At 45.3% G+C, this 23458-nt stretch overlaps 2 protein-coding genes across 3 annotated transcripts; one reads left to right on the top strand and one right to left on the bottom strand.

Annotated features, from left to right (window-relative positions):
• Positions 1 to 13: 13 nt before the first annotated feature.
• pi4kab (phosphatidylinositol 4-kinase, catalytic, alpha b) lies at positions 14 to 23339 on the bottom strand. Of its 2 annotated transcripts, XM_053870362.1 has the most exons (53): positions 23174 to 23339; positions 20667 to 20783; positions 20020 to 20113; positions 19631 to 19719; positions 19498 to 19570; positions 19117 to 19440; positions 18679 to 18827; positions 18540 to 18605; positions 18375 to 18471; positions 18112 to 18303; positions 17953 to 18053; positions 17712 to 17841; positions 16560 to 16689; positions 16393 to 16488; positions 15576 to 15759; positions 14892 to 14995; positions 14635 to 14803; positions 14502 to 14552; positions 10343 to 10451; positions 10118 to 10254; positions 9912 to 10045; positions 9574 to 9656; positions 9429 to 9499; positions 9241 to 9365; positions 9088 to 9169; positions 8930 to 9013; positions 8721 to 8810; positions 8532 to 8651; positions 7174 to 7266; positions 6668 to 6824; positions 6479 to 6606; positions 6253 to 6411; positions 5872 to 6023; positions 5694 to 5801; positions 5498 to 5625; positions 5232 to 5390; positions 5084 to 5163; positions 4796 to 4995; positions 4501 to 4591; positions 3914 to 4081; positions 3208 to 3261; positions 3033 to 3153; positions 2829 to 2958; positions 2272 to 2415; positions 2131 to 2201; positions 1957 to 2063; positions 1762 to 1866; positions 1568 to 1693; positions 1377 to 1497; positions 1076 to 1235; positions 927 to 1016; positions 776 to 859; positions 14 to 616 (listed from the first exon to the last, which is right to left on the bottom strand). In XM_053870362.1, exons 1-53 carry the CDS (start codon positions 23270 to 23272, stop codon positions 565 to 567), a joined length of 6288 nt encoding a protein of 2095 aa, XP_053726337.1. In that variant the 5' UTR covers positions 23273 to 23339; the 3' UTR covers positions 14 to 564. The 2 variants fall into 2 exon arrangements, with proteins under 2 accessions (XP_053726337.1, XP_053726336.1); XM_053870361.1 differs by having other exon boundaries at positions 19117 to 19570.
• On the top strand, positions 11066 to 14257 carry serpind1 (serpin peptidase inhibitor, clade D (heparin cofactor), member 1). Its single transcript, XM_053870363.1, has 7 exons — positions 11066 to 11167; positions 11309 to 11579; positions 11651 to 12294; positions 12359 to 12507; positions 13327 to 13451; positions 13518 to 13662; positions 13759 to 14257. The coding sequence occupies exons 2-7, from the start codon at positions 11317 to 11319 to the stop codon at positions 13948 to 13950; spliced, it is 1518 nt and encodes a 505-aa protein (XP_053726338.1). The 5' UTR covers positions 11066 to 11167; positions 11309 to 11316; the 3' UTR covers positions 13951 to 14257.
• Positions 23340 to 23458: the final 119 nt, after the last annotated feature.

Genomic DNA, 23458 nt, shown 5'->3' on the forward strand with positions numbered 1-23458 from the left:
CACCACCCGGTCATTTCGTAAATTAATAAATCTTTATTTCACTTCAATCTTCATGTGCAACTTCATTCTGAGGCATTAAAACACAGAACTTGTGGCTTTGAATTTACAGTTTGAGGCAAGAGAGGGACATTAGCACGATATTGGGACGTGTGATCATGCGGCACGGCACTTAAGAACACCAAAAACCCACACGAGACAAAGCTACTTGGGACTCCATCCAAAAATAACAGAGCGCTGACTTCGCCCCCTCTTTCCTCCCAGAGTACAAAACGTGTCCACAGCAAAGATCAGTTAAAAAAATAGCACAGTTGAACGTCCCAGAACCTGGCAGTTCGAGTTAAGACTTGGAAAATTCCACATTCACAGATGAGGAGTCCAAATTTGGCACAGACAACGTGGACGTGCAGAGGATCAGTGCAGTGACGATGAGACACATCTCATCCCAATAAATAAAGACACATCCAATGATGGCTGACAATCAGAATCTTAAATTAAGGCGCACACACACTCACACATACACACATGCTGTTGGTTTGCTGGTACACACATGCCAGGCACAGACGATCAGTAGGGGATCTGGTTTTGGTAATACTGGATCATGTCATAGGTCCGACTCCTGGAACACAGAAACAGCCAGAGTAGTGACACTGACAATATAGGAACAGGTTAAAAACTTGACACAGAGTAGCTGAAGCGCATTTTTGTTGTACACTTCTGTGCACATGTGTGACTGTCATGGTGGGGGAGGAGGATCAGTCAGGACAGAGAGACACACCTGTTGCTCAGGAAGCAGTTCTGGATGACCTTGATGATGTAGCCCGCCGCCTCCTTCTCGCTCATTCCCGGGCTGAAGCGCTGCCTGCAGCACAGCAAGTAGCAGGTGAGTGAAACCCGCCACACAAACACAAGGAAACTTCACCGCTCACTTGAGGAGTTTGATAGTTTGTCCTCTGAAGCAGGGAAGTCCAGTGTCCAGCATCAGGTTGACCAGAGAAACCACGCCGTCCATGTAGGGCCTGACAGCACAGCGGAGAGTTCATCGAGAGGTTTCACCTCTGTGGTGCTGGTCACTCACCGCACAGCCAGGTAACCGCGGACACACATCTCCATGAACCACTTGAAGGGTGTGGCTTCCATCTTCCCGCCCATGATCATCACCATCTCATCAGTCAGTTTGATGTCTGGCTCCCAGCCCAAGTTCCCACCAGGAGAACTCTCAAACATGAAGCCAAAGTCTGGAAGGTAAAGCCATCACTGCCATGAGTTAACAACACAACAGTGGCGCCAACAAGAAAACTGCTCTGGTGAACATAAACCAACTGTTAACACTGCTGAGACAAACAAACAGGGAGAGGGAGAGAGAGCGAGACGGGTACCGATGTGGATCAGGTGTCCCTGGCTGTCCAGCATGATGTTGCCGTTGTGTCGGTCTTTGATCTGCAGCAGGAACAGCAGCAGGCTGTAAGCCGCCATGCTGCGAATGAAGTTGTAGCGAGCCTGCAGAGACAGCGAGGGGAGGGGGAGGTGGATCAGGACGAGGGTCACGCAGCAGATTTGGAAGGTTTACCTTCTGGAAGTCCAGCGTGGACTCATCCCCGTACTGGTTCCTGAAAAATTCATACATGCCGATGTCAGTCTGGCGTCCCAGCTGATCCCGAGACTTGCAGTCTGGGATGCACTCGATGACACCGCACTGTGAGAGACGGAGAGAGTTCAGTTGAGGAGACAAATTGTTTTGAGAATGGGCGGGTCAGAACTTACACCAGGGGCTGTGGCCACCACCCTGTAGGGGAACACGTAGAGGTCCAGACCCACCAGCTGGAAGATGTTTTTGAACAGGCTGATGATCTGAAGAGCCAGCATGTCCTGAGGAGACCACGCCAACATACTTAGTCCACAACAGGACTCTTTGGAAGACTGATCAGAGGAGAGACGGACAGCAAGCAAACATCAAACCTGTCTGCAGTCGTCGCCCACTTTAAAGATGGCTGCCTGCCAGCAGATCTTCTTGGCCTCCTCTTCACTCTTGGCTTCATCCAGTGAGTCAGAGCGACAGAGCAGACCTGATCCAGGTGACGTGTGAGCCTTGATGAGGCAGCAGGCATCTGGACACACTTACCACACACTCACCTTCTTTCTCCAGCTCACTCACTCCACACCTGCGCACTTTGAACTTGGCCAGATACGGAGCTTTAGCAGCACTGAAGGAAGGAAGGAAGAAGCTTTTGAGATTACAGACACAGGAGAGTGCATCACTCAGTTGGTGCACACCTCTGCATTGGAGTTCCAGACTTGTAGTCGATGTCCAGGACGATGGCCTCGGGGTTGCTGGGAAGATAACACCCCGGCTGCACCTTGATCTGAGACAAGGACTCCAGACAGGCGCGCTTCCTCTCCTCGCCTTTGGGGAATGGTCTGCCAGACAAATGAAAACAAGTTTGTAAACAAAAAGAGCATCACATGAGTTGAGACTCGGGGACTCTGGCAACAGAGGTGACAGTCAGAGCTGCTCTCTGAAGAGGTCTCCGTGGCATGGAGAGACTCCAGGGGGCAGGACAGGGTCTCCAGACAGTTGTAATTATGTTTCTAATGAGCATGTAGGGAGTCCTGCGGGCAGGCAGTCACGGAACCTGTCAGACTCTTCTACTGCCGCACCAGCAGGTTTCCCTTCCACTCCAGAAAATAATCCCAAAGACGTAACGGCGAGCACCAGAGATGATGGCATCAACACAGCTTCTAAATCACAGTGGACCTCATTATGAAGACCGAGTTGGAGAAAGCATAAGATCTGTGTTCGCTCAAACATCAGTCTGTCTGAGGGTTCGTACTTGATGGTGGCGGAGACGTTGGTGATCTTGTTGAAAAAGTCAAACTCTCTCTGGTAGAAGTCCTTGGCCGGTCCGGACAGAGATCCAGTGATCTCCTCCACCATCTGCTCCAGCAGCTCCCCGATATCAGCTGCAGCAGAGATAACACACTGTTGTGTCACTGCTTCTACCTCTGCTCCCGAGATAAAGAGTCTGGTATCTCACGGTCTTTCTGGCTCCCCTCCTCGTCCAGATATATGTTGGTCTTCATGTTCCAGATGAACTGGTGGGCCAGCAGCTGCGACTTCTGGGCGGCCCACAGGATGTACTCCCTCACGTAGCCCATCTAGGGAGTGAGAAAGTGTCAGCCGTGGAAAAGCATCTGGATGAAAACTATTACCTTGTCGTATCGGAGAGCCTGGACGATTTGAGGAATGTAAAACAAAATGGCGTCCTGGGAGAGAAACAACTGTTAATGTGTTTATTAGAAGCTCAGATTGAACCTTCAAAATAAGAGTCATGATGAGCCAGGACCAAAAGGAAGGGAAAATGTAAAGCACCATTCTGAGATGGTTGCTTAAATATTTGATGTATAAACAATAAAGAAATGTCATGATGTTATTTTAATTTGTGTTGTCACTTCTGTTGCATCTGATCATTGTCTTGTTACCATAACAGTAATAACAGGAGCCACCGCCTCAGTGATGCAATTATTATTACTATTAAGTATGTTTAGTGCTGCCATTGTTGTCATTGGCTGTTGTTATTAATAATAATATGACCGTCTGGTGTTCTAACGCTGTTTGAATTGTCATAAAAGTTGGGCCATCTTGGGCTCTATTATTGTTGTAATTACTGTGTTTTACTTCTTGTCGTTCTAACTGTATATATAGTGGCGATATTATTAGCGTCACTGCTGTGTTGATGTTGGATCTGCTTTTAGTTGTTCTTTACAATAGAATTGGGTTGTTAGTATTGTTGTGAATGTCTCAGTAGTTGGAGTAGGAAGGAAGGAACTGTCATAAATCTCCATTTCATCATAGGGTTGGTTCTGAGCCACGTAAACAACAAACAACCAGCGCCCTGTGTGTTTGGTGCCAGCTTACGGGAGGAAAGGAGCGGAGCACTTTGACGCCATACTGCGCGGTGAGTGGGTGTGGGGGGTACATGGAGGAAAAGTAGGAGAGTCCGGTCGGGGGATCTGCAGGAGCCCAGGAGAGGATGTGACTCAACTCTGGAGAGTCGGCATCTATTGTGTGCCACGTCACTAGAAACTGAGAAGCCAGAGGAGAGACAAGTGCAACAAGCCACATGAGATGTCAAAACATTACTGGGACAAACAGCTGTCAGTGTTGAGAAGGACCATTCAGCTTGGCACCAGGCCTTGAGGGCAGCTTCCTGCTCCACCTATACAGACCATCCTGAGCAGCTCACTCGGTAGAAATTAGGATGGACGGTGTAGGGAAGCTTAGCTGAAACTCTGTCAGATGCAACCGAACATTAATGTCAAGTCAAATATTAGAGGACTAGAGGATGCAGCTTTCCATTGTTACAGCGTTATAACAGCAAACCAGCCTCCTCCAGCTAAAGCTATCCTGGGTGACCTCCCACATTACGCCGCATCCATGAATCTCAACAGTCATTGACAGAGAAAACGAATGAGAGTGAATTGGGACTCAGTCAGGTGACTGACCTTGACTGCTTCAGGAACGTCACACACGGCAGCCGGGTCCAGCCTGACAAGTCTTGTGACCTCTGATACAATCGCCTCTGTGTTCTTGAATCTGAAAAATATCCTTGTCACTAAGCCACTCATCTTTTCCAGTCTACACTTATATTAGAAGATATTGCGCTGAAGTACTGCATGTTGCTGGAATCGGAACATGTGAATGGAGAAGAACAAGGGAAACATGTGATTGCTTCTTCATCGAGCTGTGTATCTGGACGGCGACCTGAAGCTAGTGTGGACAAGGCTATACTGGGCGTACCGGGCTGGGAGCTGCAGTGCGAGGTAGGGTGCAATGCTCCATGCCAGGTTGACAGTGTCCTTCCACTGCTTCTCATTCAGGCTGATGTACTTGGACCTCCAGTTGGCGATGCTGGTCTCCACAGACTGCTCAGTGGCGATAGCCAGCTCCTGCGTTGATAAGGGGTTGTACCACGTTGTCAGCCGCTCGATCTCGCTGGCCTGCGCAGATACAGGAAACACCAGAATCGCCCCAACAGAAAGGTCAGCTGCGAGATCTCATCTAAAGCTGTGGTGACGATGAGCATACCAGCAGAGCCAGCAGAAGGGTGCGGCGCTTCATATAGTACTTGTGCAGCTGAGAGCCACGGTTGCTCTTTTTGGAGAGTCCTGAAATGACAAAACCTAATTTCACTGACATGATCCAAGTATGTTTCCATTCAACATGCCAACCTTACCTGATTTTTTAGATATTGTGGACATCCCAGAGGACAGGTGGTATGTGTTGATCCACCCCTGTGCGACCTGCTGCCTCTGACCCACAGCTGCATCCAGACTGCTGCGACTGTCGTTCACCGCCACGACTGACAGGCTGTTGACAGACATGTCCTGAGGATCTAAGAGGAGAGACACGTCGGCTAGTCAAACATGCACAACACATGATATGCACATCCTTGACAGCACTTGACTAAAGAAGTAGAAGATGTGAGGTGTGGGAGAGTACCAGGTGGAACCAGTTGGTTGGCAGTCAGATACTTCTTGTCAGACTGCAGGCTGGCGTAGAACTTGATCACGATGCTGATGTCCTCTCGCAGCTTCTTGTCAGTCTGAGTGGGAAACCTGGGACTCACACTGGAACAGGAAAATAACTCTTTAATTCACTGCCTCCCACAATAAGATTGTACTGAACTATTACCCACCTGAAGTAGTCAAAGGCCGTGGAGTAGATCTTCTCTCGAAGCACGTTTCTGATCGTGGCGTTGGTCACCACATCAGCGTGCAGCAGAGTCAGCCCCAGAGTCAAGAGTCTGCAACAAAACACAGCGACTGTTAATTCAGGGATCATCTAAATGTTCCAGCACACGGCACGAGTGACACCTGAATCGTGGGCCGATGGCGGCCACATGAGTGTTGATGTTGTTTTTGGCTCCGCCCACATCGAGAGACAAAGATCTCTGCAGGATGGTGGTGAAAATCTCCACCTGGTCGGCGCTGCTGTATTTGGCTATTTCAAATCTTTGGACCAAAAACTGAAACAGGAGGCGACACAGATGAAGAGTTTGTGCTTCAGGGCAAAAGTGTGATTCAGGGTCAGACGACTGTTGTTTGATACTATAGGAATAAAATAACGGTACAGTGAACAAAGACTTCTTTCTATTCTCTCTTCTGCTCAGTTGCCACAGATGCACCATCACAGGACAATGACGTCCATAATGATCAGAAATAGAAAGAAAAGTAGAGTAAGTTGATTGAACACACCTCAATCCACAGGAAGTGAGGCACGACATCTGGAGCACATGGCGCTGGCTGACTCTCTTCCGAAACAGCTAGGGGGCCTGTTTCTACCTTGGCTTCAGAAAACAAGCCCATCTTCTGCTCCACGGTCATCTGCCAGGCTCCAGCCATCTCACGCATGAACTATCACACCAATCCAGTTCATGTCAAACAGTTGCATGGATCAAGTTTTCAGTGAAAAGATACGCACTGGTACTTCCACGCCATTGTGTGCTGCAAGCAGCCACTCCCAGCAAGCAATAGCAGTTTCCATCCCGTGCTCCGTGAACATCTTGAGGGGGGAGCGACACAGATGATGGAGCAGCTGAGGGTCACAATCTGAAAGAGGATCATTAGACTTTTAGCTAACGGACACGATGATGGAGACGGAGGTACTCACTTTTGGTAGTGATGAGCAGTGCGGCCATCTTGAACATGGACTGGGTGAAAGCATCGGGGTCTTTCTTATCCAGCGCACTGGTCATCTGGAGGATCATCAGTCTATTGAGGTCTGACCGGCTGTGGGTCGCCTCTGAGAACTGGATCATACCAGCCACCTGAACGTTCAAAACAACACATTAAAAACAAAGAGAGACTAAGAAGGACACAATCAGAAATGAGACAGCTCATGTGAAAAGCTCTGGAGATAAATTTTGGGAGATCAGATGGTTCAGACACATGGAGAGGAGAGACGGCACAGCACCAACAATGTTGGAGATGAAGGAGAGGAAGAAAACCAATGATGTTCATGGATGTAGTGAATGAGGACATGAAGAGGAGAGCTGAAACAAGGGAGGATGATCTAGAGAGGAGGAGGCAACAGCAGCAGCAAGTCCTGATGGTAAATGAAAGAAGGAGGAGACTTGAAGTGAAGATTGGTAGAGTTAAATGCAAGTCCAGTTGTACCTCTCCAGTATAACGGTTGCGTAGGTTGAGTGAAGCCATGAAGTTGGAGTAATCCTTTTTCACACATGCTGGTCGCTCCGTCAGCTGTGTGGTCTGTTGAAAAGAAGGTCAGCATCAGCGACAAGTGAAGAATGTGGAAGACCTGGTCTCCACAGCGCCCCCAATGTCTGTGGTCACACAAACCTGAGGGAAAGCAGCCTACAGTGGGCCACGCAGCGGCGGAGCACATCAGCAAAACCAGTTAACCACACGGGCAGCCACCCAACACACCCAGCCAGTGCAGGTAAGTAACCAGGTAACCCGCCAAGCGAACAGGTAGTTCCACGCAGTTAAATGAAGACAGAAACACAAAACAAATGAAGCAAATGAAATGATAGATACAGCAGAGTGAGGTCAGAGACACACTGCAGAACACTGAGCAGGCAAACGCACGAGTAAAGCGTGCACAACCATGTAAACAGCTGTGATCACAGAGCTTAGTTTACATGACATACAACACAAAAAATTGAGTCTGTTGTGAAAGTGCAGCCAATTAAATGGCCCATTAATAACCTGTGTTAGTCAGAATTGATCACAAATGTAACCAGCTGCCTTCCATAGATGTCATGTTTGTGCCTGCTAAACAACTTGACCACTCCGAAGGTAAAAGAGCTGCCATTTCTTGACCACGTCATTACTTGAACCTACCAAGCCGTGTCCTGCTTCAGTACACGTAGACCACAAGAGTTGCCTTTTTGTCTTTTAGGTTATTTCCATCTGACTTGAAGAGCAACTTTTGGAATCAATACACTTCTGAACCTCACAATGCATACAATGTAAATGAGACCCGTATTAACTGAGGGAGGTAAAGAGCATCTCAGCTTAGAGACAGCGCTCCTAAAATCAGCGCCTCAGTCAGGAGATAGTGTGAGATCACATCGTTTCTAGTCCAAATGTTGAATGTCTTGCCAAGATGACGTTTGTTATATTAACCAACTGTAGGCTGAAGCTGGAACAGAGTCACAGACACCATTCATTAGCCACCATTTCCATTAGCTATTATTGCAGTCCATGTAGCTCTGCCGATGTAAAACTGGGACAGCCATTTTGATATAACCCCATGTAACTTCCTGAAACACATCCAAACATTTACCTTTAGAGAGACACTACTACAGGTTAAGTGTGGATACCGCAGTGAACACAAATACGCAATAAGGCCCCTTAAAATACGGAACGTGTGATGAATGTTGCCCAGTACAGTAAGGAACACCTGAAGCAGGACTTTTACTATCTTATGAAATGGTCAGTAGAGCATATTGGTGGTTTTACATATCCATGGTTACACATCAGTATCAGTGTGTCCTGGTCTCAAGACTCACGCCCAGTGTGGTACTCTGTCGGTTGTAGCCAGCAAAGTGCAGAATGCTTTCGGTGGCCATGGCCAGTCCGGTGTGTTGGGTCAGTCCTGAGACCCAGTTCTGATGCTTGTTCAAGTACTCCTGAAGGGATCAAATCACGTTTTTGGAAGCTGGCACAGTTGCTTTGGGACACCTAGGAAGAGCTCTGACCTGTAGGTGAGACTTGGTGACTGAAGGAGCCCACTTCATTGCTTCTTTCAGGATCTCTCCACAGCGGGCAGCAAAATCTTTCACAATGCTCTGAAAAAGAGGTCAAATATTCTCATTTCCCTTTGATCTTCCAGCAAAGAGAGAAGTTCACTCTGTGAACATAGTGGTCCTCTGCTGCCTCCCAGTGGCCAGAATACTTGAGGACTCACCTCTCTGGCTTCATAGGTGTCAGGAACCGTGATCCTGTAGGGAGTGTCTGGAATGTCATAGTAGGGTTGGTCCTTGTGGATGTCCTGAATGATGGCAAAAACAGGCACTTATGACAGGGAGCACGCCTCTCAGGGCAAATAAGCCAGAGCAAACATACTGCACTGAGCGACAGGGAGAGCGTCTGCAGGATGTCCAGCATGGTCTTCAGTACCCGGCCGCTCCACAGCAGGTGTGGGAAACTGATATTCGGGAGTAACAAGATCAATGCACGAAGGGTTTCTCAGGCACGTCAGGAGTGTTGTTCTCTTACGTTTCTGCCAGTCCAGACAGATATTTGTCAGCCACTCTGCGAATCCTCTTGTGGGTGTGGTTGAAGTTCACCAACAAGAACTGAGCATGCCGCTCCAGCTCTTCCTCGTGCTCTTTGGTTTTTGGCTGCAGCACAAAATTGACTGGTTAGGAAGGGAACACAGTCATTTCAGGAGAGGGGAGTCTTACCTTCTCAGCCATCATTTGGAGGAAGACGTCAAACACCTTGTCGCCAACACAGATGATGCACTGCATCATTCCTTAACAGAAGACATGAGGATGAACTCGTATCAGAGCCACTTTACATTTACAAACTTATTTTCAGGTCCCTCACCTGACTTGTCTTTCTGGATAGCTTTGTCTTCAAAGTATCGAAACATCACCTGGAATCTGTCCGGATCGTTTGAGCGCCGCATCCTGAGAAGTGAGAGAGGTGAAGTTGTGATGCTTTTTGAGCCAAGCAGAACCGAAACATTCATCTCTGCAGCATCTGAACATGGATCTTCCTTGGCTCTAAATGTGTTTCTGGTCGCAGTGAGGAGCAGGGAATTGAGACTCATTTATCTTCATGTGATCTTGGAAAAGCTGACCGCATCCTCGTCCGTGAGGACAAGGCCACAACAGTGATTCCACTCTCCATTAAACATGAGTGTGAGACCTGACAGGGCTGACCTCATGTACTCTAATCTGTAGACGGACAGCAGGTACGTGGAAATGGCAAAATCAAGCTTGTTAATGAGGGCCGCTCCTTCTGGGGTTGGGTCGAGGAGATTACTGATGGTGGCCCGCAGCTCACTCAACTCCGCCTGGAAGCAAGAACCAGGATTATAGCTTCTGAATGGTGTCCAACCTTCAAGTAAAGGTTTTGGTAAACTCACCGGCGTGACAGTGTCGTTTTTCAGAGCCGAGTTGTACTGCAGCTCAGAGCGCAGCGGCTCTCCACTCGGGAAGGTGAGAAGAGGAGACTTGGTGGCTATTTCACACACCCCTTCATACCACTCCTCCGGCCACAGACCTGGACAGGAGACTCATTTTAGTGACACGACTAACATACATCTCTCAGCACAGCCTGAAGTGTTTTTGTCATACAAAGTCGTCCTGACCTGATCCTGGCTCTGCAAAACCCATGACTACAGAATATAACCAGAAGTCCCTAAAAAGCTTCTGGAGGCGGGGCTTTGCTTCTTTGATTGGCGGGAGTCGTCGAGTCAACTGCAGACAAGAAATATAAAGTGTGTAAATTCGGATTTATATTGATTATCACAAGGTCAAAACCAAGTACCACAATAGTGGCCATACAATAAAATATTTTAAAATCTTTTGAAAACACTTTAATAATTATTTTTTTAAAATACATAGTTGCTAAATCAACGATGTATAGTCCTTAAAACACCATATACACTGTACATATACCTACATGACAAAAATGAGAGAATACAAATTAAGACAAAAGTGATAAAAATATATATACATTAAAATAGGAAATCGAATTGCATAGCCACTCGTTAAATAAAAAAAAAAAACGGTGTGCGATGAAACTCATCTAAAAGTAGTTTTGGGCTATTCATGAATTTGATTATTGAAGTAAAAATAATATGTACACGATCACATGGAAGTCGATAAGAAAATGAAGTTCCTACTCATGATAGAATTCACTGTGACCTAAGTGCACGTGTTTCTTTTGTTCCTCATTTCAGATTTATGGAAAGCAAGCATCTCTTGTTAGAAGCATTTAACAGAAGATAGCAGTCAGTGAGATCAATACTGTTTTCACACTCAGTCGGTAGGAGGCAGAGGTCTTACTCAGTCCAAGCACTTCTGTTTGATCTGGTTTATTTGTTCAAGAAGACCACGTCAAAGTTCACTTTTGCATTCAATTTGTGATCTTCGTCCCGCAAACAAAAAGCAGCATTTCCTCTCTGCACACGGTAAGCGATTCTCTCACCAATATTTCTGCGTTTTACCCTAATTTGATGTTATGAATATGGAAATTAGGACCCTCTATAAGACTGAAAATTGACTCCATCAGCATAAAAAAAGGGGTTAATCTGAACTTGCCCCCTCGGCAGGCTTCAGGATGTGGGTCACTGTCGTGGTCTCTGTGGCCTGTCTGCTGGTCAGTCCCTCTCTTGCTGGAGTCAAAACTCTGGATTCGCACTTTGCGGACCCAGTACCAGACGCCAGAGGCTTGGGGGCCGGGGCGGAAACAGATATCGAGGCCATCCCATTGGAGTTCCACAAGGAAAACACGGTCACTAATGATCTGGTTTTCGACGGCTTTGAGGATGAGGATTACATTGATTTTGACAAGATCCTGGCAGCCGGCGGCGACGACTACACGTAAGTTTTAGGGATGATTATCGTTCCAAATGGAGGCACAACGGATACTTTAAGACACTAAATTCTTTCAGTGAAGGAGACGAGATAGACGAGATCGCCACCCCAGCCCCAGACATCGACATTTTTGCCGAACCCTCCGACCCAAAGATTCGGCGTGCCAGACTCCTCCGGCTGTTTCATGGCCGTTCACGTCTGAAACGCCTCAACGTCGTCAACGCCCACTTTGGTTTCAATCTCTACAGAAGTCTGCGCAATGACGTGAACCAAAGCAACAACATCCTCCTGGCTCCGGCCGGGATCTCCATTGCCATGGGAATGATGTCTTTAGGGGCGGGATCTGGAACCCACGATCAGATCTATAAAGCTCTGGGATTTGCAGAATTTGTCAACGCCAGTCACCACTACGACAACACTACAGTACACAAGCTCTTCAGGAAGTTGACACACAGGCTCTTCCGCAGAAACTTTGGCTACACACTTCGTTCTGTCAACGATGTCTACATAAAAAAAGATGTGACTATCAAGGAAGGTTTCCGGGATGAGACCAAGGCCTTTTATTTCGCAGAGCCCCAGTCAGTGGACTTTAGGGACGCAGCCTTCTTGAACAAAGCCAACCATCGCATCCAGAAGCTGACGAAAGGCTTAATCAAGGAGCCTCTGAAGAGTGTGGACCCAAATATGGCGCTGATGCTGCTCAACTATCTTTACTTTAAAGGTGGGTCCAGGCAGTACTCAGAAGACAAGCTAACCACTATTCACATGAACCTCTTCACCAACAGGTACGTGGGAGCAGAAGTTCCCTAAAGAAATGACGCATTACCGGAACTTTCGTGTCAACGAGAAAACAAACGTGCGAGTTCCAATGATGACCAATAAAGGAAACTACCTGGCTGCTGCCGACCATGAGCTGGAGTGTGACGTTTTACAGGTGGGCACTCGAGCGTGAGAAAGCAAAGCTCTGACTGACTCAGTCAATAGATTTTTCTAAATTATTTGAGCCTTTCAAGTACAACAATCAAAAGGAAAAATTAAGTTGCACAGGAAGTACTCTCAGTGCCACATTGGCAAAACTAAGGGGCAAAATCTTTTGACAACACGATGTTGGGACACAGCACTCACGTAAATCGAGGACCTGCTGAATTAGAACCAGCAACTTGGACGAAAACAAGGTTTATTCCGACTACAGTTAGAATGTTTGACATAACAAGATCATTTAACAGCGACTGCATATTCAAATATATACACAGCTGTTTACTCATGTCAACATTCTAGTAGGACTGCCATTGCATGAGAATTGTAATTTCTAGTTTTGCTTCTTTTCCAAATGGAAGATAAAAATCATTATTGGTTATCTTTTTCAAATGGCAAGGTAACCAGTAGCTTCCTCCTTCTTGTTGCTCTCCCTGACCATTTGGCAGTCATTTGGCTGTAAGCACTTGCTTTAGCTAACAGGCCTCAAGTTGCTAGCTTTACTTTAACTACTCTAAAAATTGCTGTCAATAAATATAAATGCATTCATGAAAACAAGTGGCCCACAAAACTCAACATGAAGACTTTTCCTCATGCTAACTGCCACTAACTACTGCCATCTAGGCTCACTGCAAACTCTCAACTCTCTGACCACCGTCATTTTATATAGACGTGTAATTTAAATTTCATTATTCTGTCAACATCAACAAAACTAAAGAGGAAATTGTAATTTATATGAAAAGATTGATTCTAAAAGGCACAATGACTGTGTATTCAGCTTCCATATACGGGTGCCATCAGCATGCTCATTGCCCTGCCACGAAAGATCACTGGGATGAGGACTTTAGAGCAGGAGATCTCCCCCACAGTCGTCAGCAAGTGGCTCCGAAACATGACTAACAGGTCGGTAACTGTTTCCAAGAAGAACCTTGAGTAGATATTACTACATGACTTTGGTGTCATTCTCAGGACTCGTGAGGTGGTGCTACCACGGTTCAAGCTGGAGCAGAACTATGACCTGATTGCCAACGTGAAGGAAATGGGCCTGACCGATCTATTCACAGGGACTGGGGACTTTACTAAAATGACCTCAGAGAAGGTTGGCATGAACTGGGTAAGTCTGAGAAGTCTTTGTGGTGGCACACTCTGAGCTAATTCACTGGATCATCGAGAATGTCGGTTCTGATCTAATACTGTCGGGCCTTCTCAGCTACAACACCAGGGGACCATCACAGTGAATGAAGAAGGCACAGAGGCTGCAGCGCTGACCCAGGTGGGCTTCATGCCTCTGTCCTCCCAGATTCGCTTCACAGTGGACCATCCCTTCCTTTTCTTGATCTACGAGCACCGCACGGACTGCCTTGTGTTCATCGGCCGCGTGGTCAACCCGACACAGAATTAGTCCAGTGCATTTTCATGCCCCTCATAAACTTAATTTCTTTTGTACTCCACAAGAATTTGTAAGTTCTTATAATTATATTCCACAATGACAATACACTCTTACAGACAACTTGCATAAGGACGAACAGGTAAGACTAAAATCTTTCAAGGAACAGCTTTTAGAGACCAGATTACTCACTAGTATGTTTGACCATGTGTGGGTTAAGTTTAAGGAAATTTCTGTCAGTTTTTTTTCTTGCCAAAACAACAGCAGATACCTGCGCATTCAAGCGCCCCAGCCAAAAGTCCAAATAAAAATTATATTTAAATATCTGTTTGTTTATTAGGGTTCAATGCTGTTGACAACCAGGGAACATCCTCTGAAGTCATGCGAGCTCATGATCAGATTCAATATGCCAACAAACACCACAGCGCTGATGTTTGTTTTGGAGCTAACCCGGTAAATATTTGTCTACTGTGGAGAATGCTAGCTGAAAGGTTTCATCATTACAGACTCAGCTTTACATCCACCAGCATTTTAGTTCAACAACACACACACTTTCAAACACTCACCACAGCTATCACTGGAATGAGGACGCCCAGATTTCCAGCACTACTTGAAGCCTAAAATGGAAACAGTCATTAATAATAGAATACGGCTTTTAACTTATTCCTCTTGGGTAAGACTGTGGATGCAGTCTCATACTTTCAGAGCCGGGCCTTTGTCTGAGGCCCGTTCACTGGCTCGCTTCCCCTCCAATCCAAGCTGGACAAACAGTTCCAAAAGGTTGACCATGAGTTCGTCCACCAGCTGCTCCCCCTGCAGGTTGGCAGCAATGTTGGCCAAAGCATTTATGACTGCCAGAGAGCAGTGCCTGTAGAGGAGCACAGTTACAAACTGCAAATGCAGGGAGAAAACACACGCCTTTCTATGACACACCGATGGTGTCATTGAAAACTCACCTGTAGCCCTGGTCTCTGTAGTCTTTGGTCGCCGAGTAGACTACTGAACTGGCCTTCACACTGATTTGCTGGAACAAGTTCCAAACCTCCTGGTAGATATATTGCTAAAATAAAAAAATACCAGAGTGAGGTTTTTTTTTTTTTACATGGAATAAGGACAAACAAATAAGAGCAATCTTCTTTGCCTCCACTCGTCTGTGCTCCAATTGATCATTCAGTAGTCAACCGCAAAAAGAGAAGAAGAAAAGAGAAGAGAGAAAAAAAGATGCACTTAAACACATGGCCACAATGACAATCGAGATCTTTAGGGGATGAAGTAAATAAATAGATTGAACTGAATACAGTTTTACTCCGTGGGTGACCTTTCCAAATGTAGCCCACGCAAAACACCCTGCCTTCTCAGTGGTTTACCAATATTGTATGGTATTTGATAACCAGTACCCGACAGCCCCTCTAGCTGGCTTGTTCATTAAAATAGAAGTTATGCAAATTGAATGTTTTATCTGAACCGGCAGAACATCCTCACGTGGCTCATCGTTCATGTCCAAGAGCATCCAGCATCAATTCTAAATTTACAAGCGCACGTACAGTTGTCTCTGCGCCACCAGATGTCCGTCACATTTGCTTCTGCATCAGGGTTTATCATTTATTTCCCAAATCTTCTCTCTGTGCAAGTAAACTCACATTTCCTGTGATGACCATGCACCCCAGCTGGTCCACGATGAGAACATCCAGCTGCGATGGAGGCTGACAAAACTTCTGCTGTAAGATCTGCAGGATGTGCTCCATGACTTTGGGAGTGTCCCTCAGGGCCACTGCGATGTGGCCCAGTGCTCGGATGGTGTGGTCTGGAATGAGATGAGCCTCTCTGGGCGGAAGAGACAAAAGATTTTGCTGTGAACAAGCATAAGAGCTTCTTATAAACTCAAACTTAGGGCCATAGAGTCAGAGGATTAGGTAGTTTTGGCAGAACAACTTGTGGTACTTTAAAAGAAGATTATTTGTGAAAACAAATGAGGGAAGTGCCAGCGATCATGACCTGCCTCCACAGCCACTTTGCACAGGAATATACACTTTCCATTCTAAACGCAACCTCATATCTGCGCCATATTTACAGTAGACATGAACCCTCTGGATCTGGATGGAAAAGATTTTTTAGGTTTGCACAAAAACATTCAACCCTTAACTGCCTCCTTCCAATGAAATAAGGGTGCATTCCACTCCAACTCAGAGGTGTTTGGGCATGCTAACCAGCACTTCATCATGAAAATTACCTGACTAGCATGCCGGAAAAACACTGGAATAAGTGGTTTATTTATGGTAATACACATTCCCTAATTTTAAGTGTAACCAAAAATCGAACTACATTTTCAGCATGTCGTGTTTTATTATCTATTTTTGTTGCCTATTTTTATCTATGTTTTTGTTATCTATTGGCAGTTGGCTGAGTCATCGAAAGGAGCTTAGTGCATCACCAACTGGCCATTGAAAACAAACTTACTTGTCATTCTCCTGTGAGATGTAGAGTCGGTTAGATAAACTTGCTAGAAAAGCTTCCACAATCACATTGTCCATCGTCAGGCCAGCTTTCAGACATCTGAAACACGAACCAGCAGATGGATGCATTAAATAACGTACCCGAGTGTCATGTGATCAAGTGTTTCTGACCTGCAGATGTTGTCAATAGAAATGTCCCGCAGCTGTTCGTACATGGACGGCTGGTCTTTCCTGCTGGACAAGACGTTGAGCGTGGACTGAGAATATTCGTTCGTCACGTTAATTCGGATTTCTCCTGTACCTGCAAACACGTTCAAATCAATCAGATCTATAGCTGGGCTCATCTGCCGGTTAAGAACAGCCATGTATCGTTTGACAACAGCATGGAAAAATCAATACCTCTTATCACCCTGTTAATGGCCTCCTGCTGCCAAGGTTTGTTAATGAAACCCACCCTGCAGATCAATGGCTAAAGTCTGACGTAATAAGGAAGAGTGGTGAACTCTCCAGTGAAAGATGCTGATTGGTTGACCTCAGGATATGAACCATGACTCAGACACAAATGACGCTCCTCTTAAATATGCATCTTGTGCAGTGTTTTAGAATGTGCTCAATACATGGATCTGATGACGTCTATATAGTTTCACATAATTTGAGCTGAGCCAAAGGACAATGCTCCATTTACCGGTGGATCTCTACTCTTAACTGATGCCATAAGGTGGCAACTGAAAGAACTGTGTCACAGATACAAGCAGCTGGAATTACTTTTCTCGTTCGGGAGCCTGAACTCTGTTAAGGCAATTTTCTTACTAGGTTCTAATCCACACATACTTTAAGCAGAAGAATAATATGCATACGCGATAAAAGCTGACAACATTGACTCTCTTACGTCCGCCCTATAGTAAAGACAGAAGACATTAAATTGAAATAAGTTTTTAACATTATTGAATTTGTACTAGTGGAAGTTTATCTACTATTTAACTACATTTTTACATTGAAAGGTACAGTAAAAAAAAAAAGTAAAAAACATTAAACGTTTTGATTCCAATTAATTTATTTCATGAATGAAAATGCAGCTTCAAAAGTGGGAGATCGTTTGATTGCTGCAAAGAGGATAATTTGTTTTGAGGTGTCATCTGATGATAATATGAATAAGCAATACTCTTTCTCAATAGAGAGTCGGTGTGAAAGCCAGCCTGAACATGACAACAGTCCTCCAGGTCAAATGTCTAGCTTGTTCTATTACAGTCAACACACAACACTCCTTCAATGTTGATGGGACAACCAGCAAACTTCTACTGTGAGGGGTGACCAGACCTTTACCTGTGCTGTGCTGGCTATGATACTTGTAAAGCTTAATGAGCACTGGGGAGGGAACCACCAGGAAGTCTTTGAGAGAGGTGGAGGCGGAGTGAGCAACGACTGGAAACCTCTCACACAGGCGACCCAGGCCCTGGACAGAGCATTAGTCACTTCAGTTCAGGACTTCCCCCAGGCAGAATCAGTAAGACTTTAATTTATATTTCATTCTATTTAATTTATTTAATGACAGGAAGTAGTGTACCTGAAGGCAGCAAATGAGCAGCGGCATGTGGGCAATGATGACTTTACTGGAGGTTTTCGACTGCAACTTCTCCGAAAGTTTGGTGCACAGATTTTCGGCTCCTACAGACAAAGAGACTCAGCATCTCTGCCCCCACGACACCCTGCTACAAGTGAATACCTTGCTCATCTTTAACAGCCCACACCATGAGGTCCACGCACGCGGCGTTGGCTTGGCAACGCAGCTTGAGAGGGCTCTGTTCCCCTGGCAACCCTCCCGTGTCATGAAGCACCCGCTGCAGCTCTGACTGACTGCTGCTAAACTGCTCCAGGACGAAATCGTGCACTTCCCGCACAAATGCCGGCTGCAGCGCTGCATCAGAGCGAGAACCATGAAGACATCAAACACAACACAATATCCTTGGACATTGTGTTGTGATATACCTTTCATGTTATATAAAGTGTCCCGCAGCATTTTGAAGACACACACGTAGAGAGTGTCGCTGAAGTTTTTGTAGAAGAGCTGGAGCCCTGGATTTGACTAATAAGTGACATTACAAACCTTATCATGACAGGGCTTTTACTTAGAAACAATAATTCTGTACATACATCTGACACTTCAGTCAAGGTGGCGTCCAGCCCTTTCAGAAATGCATCAGAAACAAATATCTTGACCTAAACATGGACACAAAAAGGTTAACACCACAGCTCACAGTAGACTCCCCCTCAAATATTGTGCTCTTCGCACCATGGCCAAGAGCTGAGACAGCTGCTCCGCTGGCATCTCCACCTCGCTCTCGCCGATGTCGATGAAGAGGGGAGATACTGAAAAACTGGAGCTGACTGTGGAGAAGTAGTAGTCGGGATCAACAGAGCTGCTGTCAGGGAGGTAAGCACCTGGAACAGAGAAGTTAAATCCACAACAGGAAGTTAAATCAGACATTTGGTATAACAACCAATGATAATGGACAGAGATGGAGGAAGGGGAAGAGGAGAGTGCAGCCAGGGTGGACTGAGTGGAGATGACTGACAGAGGGAGAGACTGTTTGGACACAAGAATGTTGGGGATAGAAGAAGAACAGGAGAATCAAAGAGATTCACAGATGAGGTGAATGAAGACGAAGAAGACGGAAGAACGATTTACAACAAGAATTAGCAAAACACAAGGTAGTTTTCCAGAATGTACCTTCAAAGTAATGTGGGCCGGTTGGGGAACACGGCGAGTGCCCCCCTGGATCACTGCAGAGGGGCCCAGATGAATCCAGGTTGGCACCATGTCGCCGCCGAAGCGTGTCGTTCTGACACACGGTCAGAAGAGAAGACGGCAAGATTGAGCGGAAGTCATTGAAGGACCTGCGGCGTATGCCCTCTGTTTCCTCAGTGACACAGCGAGCCTGTGGAGACTCTCTGGGGAACAGCTTGGACAGGAGAGCTTCATCCAAGTTGCTGTATCGTCCGAAGGCTCGGGTCATACCAATGAGGCCCGGTACAACATATCTGCACATGTAAACTGAAGACAAATGCTTTTTGAAATCATTTCTCTCCACACAGATGTCGGTTTGAATACCTTTGTCATGATTATCAGGCGCCTGGCACATTCCCTGCAACGTCCGCATGACCTCCATGACTGACTGCAGAATCTGAAGGGCAGAAAAGTCTTTAGTGAACCAGCCTACAGAACTCTTGATACCCAAACAGACCTCCTGTCTGGAGTCGGGGTCTCTCTGAGCAACATCTGCCAGGAGAGTCACCAGGCAGAAGCTGAAGTTTTCTGCTACAGGAAGAGAATCTGAAACAACACAACCATATATTTGCTCAAGATTCTGTCTCAACCTGAGGGGCTATTAGTGTTGCAACACACACAAGTTCTTTTCATTTTAACACTCTTCAAGTTTCATTTTTTTAAATATTGTCACAACCAGTTCTCGTTGTTTAAGGATTTTCATTCATTTTTCAAGAGCTTTTCATTTAGTTATGGCACACCGTGCCACTGTTGGTTTTATCTAATCACTGGTTACTGAGCCCAGCACATCACATATGAAACTACAGGATTACCCTAAAGCCGCCACTGTAAGAGGATTGTTCTCACCCTTTCCTTTCTTTCCCGAGTTCTCTTCGATCCACTGGACTCGTGGCAACCCTCGCAACAGGCTCAGCAAGTATGGAACAAGTGTGTCTTTGTGCTGCCGGTGGAGAACAAACAATTACACAAGACACAGACCAGCACTTTGCCTCAGTAAGAAAGGGAGTCATTAAATTGTCCTCACGTTCAATTACTAACATGGCACTTGTTTTGGGTTGAGGACAACAGGAAGTCTTGGTCTCTATCTAATGACATGACGGGGTATGTTGCGCGCTGCATGGTTTCTGTGTGATGATATTAACGGCTTACACAGGCACCTGCTCCTCTAATCCCCACTCAGAGCTGATTAAGGTCCCAAGCTTAATAAGATAAGGGGGTGATATACAAGAGGAGTGCACTAAAGGACCTGTTTACCAAGATCAGAAATCCGGTGTTGGTAACCGTTGACACAATGAGAACTAAGACTGCTCTGCAGTCAACAAGGACAGAGAAACAGTTGTGGGTCAGACAACTTTCCCTCTGCTGAGCAGCAGAGCATGCAGGTCAGGGAGATGATCAACTCAGGTTAGCTAGTCGTGGTGTTCTCTCTTCAAGTGCGGGGGGACAGCTCTGAGTTACTCAGATAAATGTTTTGCTGATACAGGACGACCCACCTGCAGGCCAGACTCCACCAGAAACACAGCCAGGGCAATGACAGCATCTCTGCGGCGCACATCCAGAGTGAAGACGCCGCGGGACTCCAGAGGGCACATACATTGCAGCTTCTGGACCTGACATGAGGATCAGAGAAGATTCAAACGCACAGAAACGTTTGAGATAAACACTACACATTCCTCTTCCTATGACGGTGGCATTGTTTATGACAGATCCTTAATTTAATACTACTACATAGGTAATACTAGATTTCACAGCGAGTATGGGTGAAGTTGTTCTTTCTGTATCTCAAAATGTAAACAGTTTCTTTCTTCACGCAGCCACATCAGAATGACTAGTTACACATAGTATGGAGCAAACTCAGCTTGTACATCACACTGGCATGAACATGCTATGATCAAAACCCTTCAATCTAATTTAGACAGAAAATAGCAAATATTTGGAACTAGTTTTGGATTCTACAGTATCCCCTTAAATTTGCAGTCCTAAGAAGATGGACAGCTTGGTTTTCATGACATTCCTGCAAATGTTTCATGTCACTTCATACGCAGGAAAAATGGCCCGTTTCCCAGTCACTCCAGAGCCTCTACAGGCCCTTCATCCTGCACTCACGTTCCCTGTGACAAAACATGTTGCAAGCCAACAATCTTACCATTAGGAAAGACAAGTAGTACTTTTTTACAGCTTTCATTGTTCAAAGACAGAGTAGGAAGTGACAGAGTGGAAGATGCTCAGGTTTCCATTGGGAATGAACACGACTTGGCCAACCTCTTCATCAGGTTTCAGGAGAGATGGCAGAACTTTGTGTGTTAACCAAATGGTTGAGGGCTGTTCAAACAAGTCCTCTAAGGCTTGTTTCAGCTGACATTGGTGAAAATGTGTGTGCTTGAAAGATTGGAACAGAAGCCTGCATTCCTTTCTGGAACAGTTTTGCCATCCCAACATTAGATCCTTCAAATTAGGTCTCACTCTTAACTAGAGATGCAACAGTTAATGGTAAAATGATACATCACGGGAACATCCAGTGGTGTATCATCTGACGGTACGTATTACAGTTTTAATAAACAGTAAACTGTGTTTGATGACTTAACTTTGTCAATACCTCAGGTGATACATTGTTTTAAAAAGCCGGGACCACGCGTCCGCTCTACAGCAGAGCAGCTGCAGACCCTCACATGCAGACACACGTGCAGCTTGCAACGCTTACATGAGAAAATATAACGGACAGTGGTCACGTCCAGAATGCTATTTTATTTATTTATTCATATTTCTTACTAGATTAAAAACTGGTAAATGACTCCAGTATGTTTAAGTCATTAGGCAGGCAGATAAACACATAAATGACTCCTTTAAAATCTAAAGGCTACACTGCATCATACACTGCTCTTGTTCACTACATGCACTACCAGTCAGCTCATAAAGTCATACAGTAACAAATGGACACATTATTAAGTGAAAATATCACTGTTTTATATAAAATACTATATATTTTATAATAGCATTGTTCTGTTTCTTTTGACGGCACTCAGGATTCCAGTTAGTTAATAGTTCAGTTAACAATGTGAGACACACTTCAAAGAAATGCAAACTGAAATAATAAATAATAATCTTTTTTTTTAAATATGTGGATGATATGTGATTTTCTCTCTTTTAAGATGCATATAACAACATTTTGTAAACGCTCTTGCAAAACATGTTCATTCAGAAGGTTTGGGGATGAAATCACGTCTATTTTTAAAAACAGCAAAAAAATAAAAATAAAATGTAGCGCTCTGCCAATTTTATTTTTCAAAAAGAAAAGGGTTGGAGCCCCCTGCTGGAAAGAGGCAAGTTTGTCGAGCTCATTCATTCCTGCAAACCCGTTTGACTGCGACTGAGACCATGTCCATCTGTTTTACTTTTGCACTGCAAGATTCATCGATGCAGAGGAAACAATTGATGTTGACATGATACTATATAGTTGTCCGTTATGCTCGATTAAATATTCATACTAATAAAATACGTAACATTGCGACATAATGTCACTTTTCTTATTTTACATTTGACTGGCGAGTGTGTTCAGAATTATACATTGACGACTCAACACAAACTCGGCGACAAGTTTACGTGTCAAAATAAATAGACATAGGGAAATTCAATAAACAGCCCTGACAAGAAAACAAATAATCTAATTAACGTTTATATTAGCATATTGATAACAACCCCCTGTAAAATGTACAGTTCCGATAATGTTTATTTCTATGCAACGAAGCACTTTGATATTTCACCGACAAGTCCAATTATTAGGAATGCCTCAATGAAACCACAATTTCTGTTCATATGAAATAAGTTGTGGGAGCACAGTAGGCCGAGTTTAAAATCGAATATTTACAAGTGTGTGAAGCGTTAGCTTTTTCGGCTATCGCGACTCAAACCAAAACAAGCCTCGGCCAGTGCGGAAGCGTTTTCATCCTGTTGCTTGCGACTACTTGGCTGATTACGAATGCAGTCGTCTGCCTGCCCTCACCTTCTCCTCTGGTGCTGGGTGATGGGCTGCCAGTGAGCGGGCCAGCGACAGCACGGTGTTGAAGTAGAAGCCCCTCGGTCCTCCTCCCGTGACAGACATGTTTACTTCCACATCAGCCGAGCGGAGCGCGGAACAGCACGAAGGGGAAGCTGGCGGCTGGAGCCGCAGTACGGCATCCGAGCAGGGACAATTACCGTAAAATAAAAATAAAATGTGTAAATACATTGAAATATCATAGCTATTTATGACTTAATTTACATAAATCATAACATAGCGCAAAAATAC

This window comes from Synchiropus splendidus, chromosome 7 (genome assembly GCF_027744825.2).
Source record: "Synchiropus splendidus isolate RoL2022-P1 chromosome 7, RoL_Sspl_1.0, whole genome shotgun sequence".
Taxonomy (NCBI): Eukaryota; Metazoa; Chordata; class Actinopteri; order Syngnathiformes; family Callionymidae; genus Synchiropus; species Synchiropus splendidus.

Coding starts and splice junctions, on each gene's coding strand:
- serpind1 (XM_053870363.1), top strand. CDS start 11,317: ATGTGGGTCACTGTCGTGGTCTCTGTGGCCTGTCTGCTGGTCAGTCCC. Junction 12,295..12,358: donor CAACTATCTTTACTTTAAAG/GTGGGTCCAGGC, acceptor CTTCACCAACAG/GTACGTGGGAGCAGAAGTTC. Junction 13,452..13,517: donor CTCCGAAACATGACTAACAG/GTCGGTAACTGT, acceptor TGTCATTCTCAG/GACTCGTGAGGTGGTGCTAC.
- pi4kab (XM_053870361.1), bottom strand. CDS start 23,272: ATGTCTGTCACGGGAGGAGGACCGAGGGGCTTCTACTTCAACACCGTG. Junction 9,500..9,573: donor TATCCAGAAAGACAAGTCAG/GTGAGGGACCTG, acceptor TCTTCTGTTAAG/GAATGATGCAGTGCATCATC. Junction 5,802..5,871: donor GCCATCGGCCCACGATTCAG/GTGTCACTCGTG, acceptor GTTTTGTTGCAG/ACTCTTGACTCTGGGGCTGA.